The 8,520-nt window shown below is 40.3% G+C and overlaps 1 protein-coding gene across 10 annotated transcripts in view; it reads left to right on the top strand.

Moving 5' to 3' along the window:
* LOC105212939 (uncharacterized) overlaps window positions 1-8,520 on the top strand; it is a 113,810-nt gene that overhangs the window by 81,391 nt on the left and 23,899 nt on the right. For 2 of the 10 annotated variants that reach the window (XM_054229359.1, XM_029040819.2), the window contains exons 2-4: window positions 1,631-3,280; window positions 6,860-7,214; window positions 7,591-7,890. In XM_054229359.1, the coding sequence (XP_054085334.1) occupies window positions 2,228-3,280; window positions 6,860-7,214; window positions 7,591-7,890 (1,708 nt within the window). In that variant the 5' untranslated portion in view covers window positions 1,631-2,227. Of the gene's footprint in view, window positions 1-1,490; window positions 3,281-4,055; window positions 5,456-6,859; window positions 7,215-7,590; window positions 7,891-8,520 lie in introns of those variants that run through there. The other 8 variants (XM_054229362.1, XM_054229361.1, XM_054229363.1 and 5 more) reach the window with 7 other exon arrangements.

The raw sequence follows: 8,520 nt of genomic DNA, 5'->3' as shown, positions 1-8,520 counted from the left end.
ATATGCGTCACAAAGTCACATGAACGTAGTGTTGCAGTTACCATAACAGCAATGAGTTCAATGTCTTCCCCAGCGCTCCCCAACCAACCGGTTTGTCTACACTTTGCACATTGATCTTGCCTACGCGAGTTCCTCCCACTATTATTGATGAATTCTTAAGCGCTATTAATGCGACGCTCTTTCTGCCTACACACACACCGACGGCGAGACGACTCTTTGTTGCACGCTAATTGCCGCAGTTATTGTCCCCGTTATAGAACACATGTCTACGCGCGTGTGTGTGTAAATTCGTGGGTCTTTGAATCAGGTTAATTACCACATCGATCCTCTTAATAATGTTTATGCAAATGCGTTGAGCCTTAGATAGGAAGGTGTGTGTGTGTGTGTGTGTGCCTAAATTTCGCACATGTAACTTACGTATATTAGTAAACAATCTCCTTCCATAATATATGCATTTTTAGGAGTATAATGAAAGGATTTGTGAAGTCCAAACATAAGATTGCATACGCAGAATTAATCAATTATTATACTCAAATTCATACTTTTTCAACCCGATAATATTCAAATTAAAAATTGCATTCATACATTCATAGTATGCTTCCTTTTTGTTGTATTTCTGCTTTGACGCGGCAGTCTTGGCTTTTATCTTACAATAACTGGCACAAAATCCGACTTCTATTTGAAATTTGACATCTGGCGTCATTTGACGTTTATTTGACGTCAGATGACAGTTGACAGTTGCTATATGTCAAATTAAATAGTAAAATTTCCAGTGTACAAATAGGTAAAATTTGACATTTGAACTTGTACAAATATTGTATATTTCCCGTATACCAAACTGTTGTTTCAAAATATGGAATCCCTTCATAGACTTCAAAATTGCTAATTTTTCAACACGTTTTATTAATTTGATTATCAAAATAACAACCTCAATTAGTTAGCGTATCATTTAGTTCGAAAACTAGAAGTGCTACACCCTGTAGAAAAAAAGATCTCAATACTTTATATCAAGCAATGCTTATTTTCATTTTTTCATGTTCAAATTCATACTTTTCGAACTCGTCGATATTCCATCAAATCAAAAATTGTCTTTCAAAAATACATATGCTTCATTTTTTGTTGTATTTCTGCTTTGACGCGGCAGTCTTGGCTTTTATCTCACAATAACTGACACAAAATCCTACTTCTATTTGAAATTTGACATCTGGCGGCTATTTGATATTTCTCATCTGACGTCTATTTGACATTTGACATAGTAAAAGTACCAGTATACAAATAGGGAAAATTTGACATTTGAACTTGTACTCGTACATATATTATATATTTCCCGTATACCAAACTGTTGTTTCAAAATATGGAATCCCTTCATAGACTTCAAAATTGCTAATTTTTCAACACGTTTTATTAATTTGATATCAAAATAACAACCTCAATTAGTTAGCGTATCATTTAGTTCGAAAACGAGAAGTGCTACACCCTGTAGAACAAAAGATCTCAATGCTTTATATCAAACAATGCTAATTTTCATTTTTTCATGTTCAAATTCATACTTTTCGAACTCGTCGATATTCTATCAACTCAAAAATTGTCTTTCAAAAATACATATGCTTCATTTTTTGTTGTATTTCAGCTTTGAGGCAGCAGTCTTGGCTGTTATCTCACAATAACTGGCACAAAAATCATACAAGAGTGGATTTAACAATCAGCACAGAGGCATTAGCTTCCTTCAGCTTCGGTAGCCAAAAATCATAACTGTCAAAATTCAGATAGGAAAGTGTGTCAAGCTGCGGCGCCAATGAATATTTCGAACATTTGGCGGTAGAAGCCGGGAAATTGTGGGGGAACGAGAGACAGCTGACATTTAAACGAAGGAACAGCTTACAAACAGCGAAGAGAAATAAATGGTTAATGCAACAGATACCACAAAGCAGAACAAGACTCCAAGCACACAGAACATTACATTGCCGCAAAAGTTTCTAGTTCTACAGCCAAAGCTGAGCTGAAGACATCGAAGCATTCTGCTAATGCGAGTATCACATATCAACAACTCAAAAAATTGTTGGGTCAAAGGAACAAAGCCATTGTAAAAATTTAATAATAACAACAACAAAATCAAATTACTTTCATTTCTTATGAGGCAAAGATCGAGTTGCCAAAAACCAACACACCTCCGACCAATACCACACAGTTGTTTCTCATTATATATTAGTGACCGTCGGCAGCACCTATGGGCAAGTGCGTCTCGAAGCATCCCTCCGTACTCACAATCGCCTTATCGGAAAAGGACTTGGCGGCGGCGAACCACATTTGGAGTAAATTTGCCGAGAGCACCGAATATATTGCGCTGAAGGACGAGCATGGAAATCAATTATGCGAATATTACTATGTGAGCGGCAAGAAGCGGAAGGCGAAGCCCAAGACAACAAAGCAGACAACCGTGCCAACGGATGGGAATAATGATGCGAAGACGACAATTGTCGGCGCCACACAGCCAGCCGAGCAGAATCAGAATTCAAATGAAAGTCAGAACCAGAGACAGCAGCATCAGCCGAGTCATAAGAAGGGTAGAAACAAAAGACGATCGAAGACACCACAAAAGCAATCATCAACGCAGCTAAGCAGTGAAAACAAATCACAACAATGGACAACAAACGCCGAACAAACAACAAACACAAATGGCATAGAAAGTTACACGGAAAAGCTACACCAAGATTGCGTTACTCCACAAGCCCAAACTGCTCAGGCTCATGTTAGCGAACCGGCAGCGACGACTTCTACAATTGTTTACACGAGTGTGAGTGGCTGTGAGTACTGCACCGTTGTCAGCACCACTGACGACGAGGACGAGGATGCGGACGTAGACGATGACAGTGACGACGGCGAGCAGTTGTTTGGTATTCACAGCCATAATAATGCTACTGAGGCTATTGTAGTTGACAACACCAATAAAGAAACCGCCGCTGATGCTCATAAAAATCAACAACATTGTGTGGCTCATTTGCCGTGGCAGCCGCAGGAACAGATTGCTGGCGACACGGTTGCCCCCGACGCCAACAACAATGCCAAAATAGCCGGGCAACATGAGGAACACGCTTATCAACCCAAGTGGCAGCAACAGCGGTTGGCTGCTAACGAAAAGGGACAATTAATAAACGGCGAAGTGTGCAAAGTCAATATTGGTGTTGCTGGTGTCGAAAATGCAGCTGCACTTGACAGAGTCGATGGAAATATGGAACGGCTAAGCGAACACCTAATGTATGAAGGCAACGCTGACACCAAGGTGAGTGACTATAAAATGACAAGTTATTTGACAAAGTGCTTTTATTCATTAATATAGATTCCGGGTCACTCTGCGGGTAACTGTAAACTCACATACAGCAGAGGTGTTCCTCAAAACAATTGCTTCCCGAATTGAATTGCGATTTCATAGATATACTTATTTTTCTTTATTCGTTTCACTTGACAATTGGAAATAGTTGAGCATTGTTAAATACACAGCCTTTGGAAATGATCCAAGCGAGGCAACAATGGCAAAGACGTCTGAGAAAAGTAGGTTTCTCTCCTTCATGAAGTTTGTTTAACATCAACAGATTTTGGTATATGTGTATATAGTAAAGAAAAGCCTTGCTCCCTTAGGTTAGGTTAGGTTAGGTCAAGGGTAGAACTACGCGACTGCAGAGGGTCCCACAGACAGCTTCGACTATCCTTTGTGACACCCAGGTACTCCTGACGGAACGCTAAGACTTATGATTCGACAAAGCGCTTAGACTCCATTACAAAGTTCTTTAGTCGGCAAATATCGATTCCAGATGCCTACGGAGATGTTTTAACCTAAGTCTGAGAAATACTGGACATTAAAGGAGGAATTGCATGAATGGAGTCTGTGTGCCCTGCGCTCTAGCGCAAGTGTACCTCTTATGTCCCTTATGTTCGACATCAAAATAGACGCACGTTTATTCTATTCTCTAACTCTCCGATTGCAAAATACAAATTTATACAACTCCATGATGCAGAATTTATAGAATTTTGATTGCTCGGAAGTTATGATTCAGACTAAGACATTTTGATGTCGGTGAATTTGTGATATATATTGTAACATCTGGCATCGAAAAAGGGTTCTGGAGTGATACCATCATTAGCCCATTAAATTAGATTTTGTATTTGTCATTTCGGTTAACTGTAATTATAGAGGGACATAAATTGTTTACACGTAGCTACAAAAATGGTCTTCTTTCTCATTTGGACGCTGCGATTTGAAGAGAGAACAATTTTATTGGCATGTCCCATAATGTTCCATAATAAAGAATAGAACTGACTCAATAATAATAATTTCTGATGACCCGGAGATACTTATGTAATAATGTCACATCTTCAATTAAATGTGTCCGTAATATATTCCTTTTCATATAATGTTCTCAATTATAAGTCACATAAGATTCGAAAGTCTACTTTCATAATATATAAATCGTTATGAACCAAAAGCAAATTGGAATTCGAATTTATCCGTAATCACCCTATAGTTGTAAACCACCCCTAAAATGTAGTTGGAAAACACCGGCAGGTGTCGCCGTTTCAGTTGCGCCAGGATATAATCGCCAGGGCAACAACCACCGCTTGACAGTTACGAACACCGTTTTCCATGAGTGCGCATGTCCGCCTCCAATGGCTTCCACAGAAAAAGACAAACACAAAAGACCGTGCAATGGAAAACGAAAGGAAAACTCGTAGAATTTTCGCTGACACAAACATTACCGCTTTAACGCTGACATTAAATGCAGCAAAATTGTGAAAATAAATTTGAGTGAAAAAAGAACAGAAAACATTTAATATAATAATAATTTAATAGAAGAAACTGAAAACACCAAAAAATACTCAAATTTCTTGCACAAAGTGTATTCAGTGTGGGTTCGCAAATTTTCCAAAAGTTGCTGGGGCAGTGTAGACATCAAGGGGAGTGATTATTTTCAAGGACTTTTGCTGAATCAGTGAACAAAGTGTGCTAGTGAGGCGCAGTTTGCGAAGTGAAAATCCAAATCGGACCCACTGCCCATTCGAGTGTACATAATTCAATAAACCAGTGATCTAGAGAATAGTGCAAAGCATTTGATTTGTACATCTTTTTCTAAAGACTGTAGTGAAAAAAATTGTATCGGTGAAAAAACCCACTTATCTACATCTTTTGTGAGGGTCTACGAAGTGCTCAAAACGGCGACCCACGGCATTAAGAGGGGCATCAGCGCGCAGACGAAAGCCCACCCTCTAAACTGGGGGCTGCAACACTGAACGGCCAGCATTCAAGATGGATGAATGCGAGAACCTCGTCATTAATTTAGAAGACGCAGTCGAGACATACGAGGAGCTCGCCGACGAAATACTACAACAAGAGGAAATAATCAATGATAACGACGCTGAAGTCATTCAATTGACGCAGGCACTAACTGAGGGCGACATAATGGTAATTACAGCTAGCTGGCCAGAGCATTTCTAACGCTTTCACTTCAAATAAATTGCACAGCGCAAATGAATGAAAAATGCATGAGGCACTTGTGCTCTTTACATTTTCACAAATCAATTTCGGGCTCAGCGCACCGCCATACACTAGTATACACATGCAGCCAGTTTTTAAGTTCCACACTTGTTTCTCTGTTTCTGTGGACGTAGAAGACATTTGAACCGCATCTCCGCATTGTACGTGTGGAATATAACAGGCGGTTTACCATTGAATTACATTTCATTAACTTTCCTGTTGACAATATTGTTTGAACCGAAATCTGCCACATCTGTCCCTATATTGATAACTTAGTTTTTGCATCCATGCCACACGCTCGGGTTTAGTATGATTCATCGTGTTTATAATAATTGACATTCTACGCATGTGACGTGACACACGCCGCCAGTAGCACACTACCACACCGAAGGCTTGCCCACCCCAACTGCGAACAGTTTGCGAATGAACGAAAATCCACTTCAGGGCGCGTTAGGTCGGCCAATTCTTTGACTAAAACAATGTAAGATCTGTATAAAATATTCGGGCAGTCAGAGGGGTTTCAATAACTGAAACCTTCGGAAATGATTCTGAGTGATTTCCAAAACCATCAATGAACTAATTAGATCACTCTGTCTCCCGGAAATTTCAACTCACCCTAATATATATAAATTTACTTGTATCAAGCTACTCTCATTGTACAAAGAGTCTTACTATTTGTTTGAATAGATATTTCATGTGACGGAGCATGCTTATCCGTATGCCTTATTCACCTCATGTTGTCGGCCTTTTTCGGTAAATAGAAAACATACAGACATACTGTTTACTTTCTGGCTTAGTAATGAGCATGCCAGTAATACGAACATCCTTAAGATAAATGGGCAGTAATAACCTGAAAATCTCGACCTATGTCAACTAATATTCATGTCAACGAGACGACTGCAGTTTTGTGCACTTTTGTGCTTAAGTGATGATATTATGAATAATTCCCAGATACAAGCTTTGAAGCTTTTGGTTTTACGGTTTTTGATTGAGCCCAAAGTCTTTAATTTTTTTTAATAAGGAAACGTAAAAGGACTTGCCTCAGTTCTTGGATAAAGTCACATGACTTGTTTCTGCAAAGCTTTCGACATAAATCGACTGAGTGTATTAGGAAATAGAACCAGATATTATATTTTATAGCCACAACGTCGTGCTCCACTACACATTACGAAATTTCAATAAATGTAGTCAATAAACCCAATTGCCTCAGAATAACTGTAAGCGGGTTGGCTTTGCCTCTGGTTTGTGTCATAGTAAAACTATACTTTACGTAATAACAATTTGCAGACATACACAGATACGTAATTTCACATTACAACGATTCCGTTACAGGGACAGGCCGAGAGTAAAAAGCATTCGAAGAAGCATGGCGGCACCACCAACGCCACTACTGGCACAGGGGTGGGCACCATCGAAACCAAAGGAACCGCGATGTCCTTCGGCTTTCGCAAGAAGCTCAACACGACGCCGAAGAAGTTCAAGAAATTGCTGGAGGCCGGCGTCGGCGGCATGACTGGTGGAGACGGTAAAAGGAAACAAGACAAGTGCAACAATATAACAATAACAACGTCACGGGACGGCAACACATCAAGCGAGGATAATGACAAACGGGTAGCTGTGATAGACGGTACTGGCGATGGGGAGACGCTAATGGGCGAGCAACAGCAGGACGACAATGGCAATGCAGGTGAGTGCAATGACTTGGTGGTGCAATGAAGTGCATGAATAATAAAATACGTAAACTCGGTGTTACTTTAGAGTTCAATGGAACAAATCACCTGTAAAATAATTCATTTGGCACAACAGGTGTTTGGGTGCGACAGACACCTCTACACACCTTCCAAGCATTGTGCATGACCTCCCACACCCACACCCACACCCGGACACACACACACTTTGTCCTATACATCATTTATTCCTTCGGAGTCTAATTACTTATATTTTTATTGCGCTCTTATGACTGTCTGACACGACAAAAACTTGCTGCTTTCTGTCTTTTTGCCTTCCTCCTCTACGCCACCACTCGTAACACCACCGACCGTGGCAACATTCACCCAACGCAGAACTGCTGGCGAAGGTACATTTTGAGAAAATGGGTGCGGCGGCCGCAACGACGCAGCGTTCCAATCAAGCCACGGCAGCCAGTGTTGGCGCTCCGCCTTCCAACCTGCCCGGCGTTGCCTCCCGGTTCGGGTACCGCGGCGGAAACATTGTTCGACCGGCATCGGCGGGTTTAACACAGCACTATCAATTGGAGGTGCAGGAGAATGCGGAAAACAACAACAATTGTGGCAACAATGGCAGCGACGGTCGAAGTGGAGGTGTGGGAGTTAATGGACAACAAAAACCGCTTGTGAGCAACTGTAAGTGGGTGCAGCAGTGCAAAAGTGTAGAAGGTTTGGTAATAAAGGTGAAAGTGTGAGGTACCTCGCGGGTCTGAGGAGACCATCAAGTGCGCAGAAATGAAAAAGCGGTTGTCACATCGTATTAACATATAACTATTAAAAGACGACGCAGAAATAAGAAATATAATATAACGATTGACGCAGAAAGAAAATAGAAACTACTTTTTCTCACATATTCTTCATGAGGTCTTCACTCTAGTCTGCAAATTCTAATTTAGGATCTTGCTTCAAAAGCCACCTTCGTACCATGAAAAAATGTAGTGTAAGACCAGAGCGAATTCTGAAAGATTCTTATAGCGCCTGCAGATTGTTTATTTACATCCATCACCTTTTCCCAATTGGGCTTAAGCTTTGTTTAAGGTAATGAGCAAAACATATTAAATGTTTCCCTGTTGAGTTTCAATACAGAAAGTATTGTTTTAGACTTTGAGAAACCATGATGGCTAATATCATCCCAACCTGAACCGGTATTTTCAAATTTTTTGTTATCTTATTCCAAAAAAACTAAACAAATTCGCGTTGACTTTCTTAATCTCCAACATACATTCGAATAAATTCGAAATTTAAAATCATACGTCCCGTTATTTG

The sequence above is a fragment of the Zeugodacus cucurbitae genome, chromosome 4 (assembly GCF_028554725.1).
Source record: "Zeugodacus cucurbitae isolate PBARC_wt_2022May chromosome 4, idZeuCucr1.2, whole genome shotgun sequence".
NCBI lineage: Eukaryota > Metazoa > Arthropoda > Insecta > Diptera > Tephritidae > Zeugodacus > Zeugodacus cucurbitae.
Note: the sequence above shows the minus strand (reverse complement) of the source record. Positions and strands in the feature narration are given on the sequence as shown.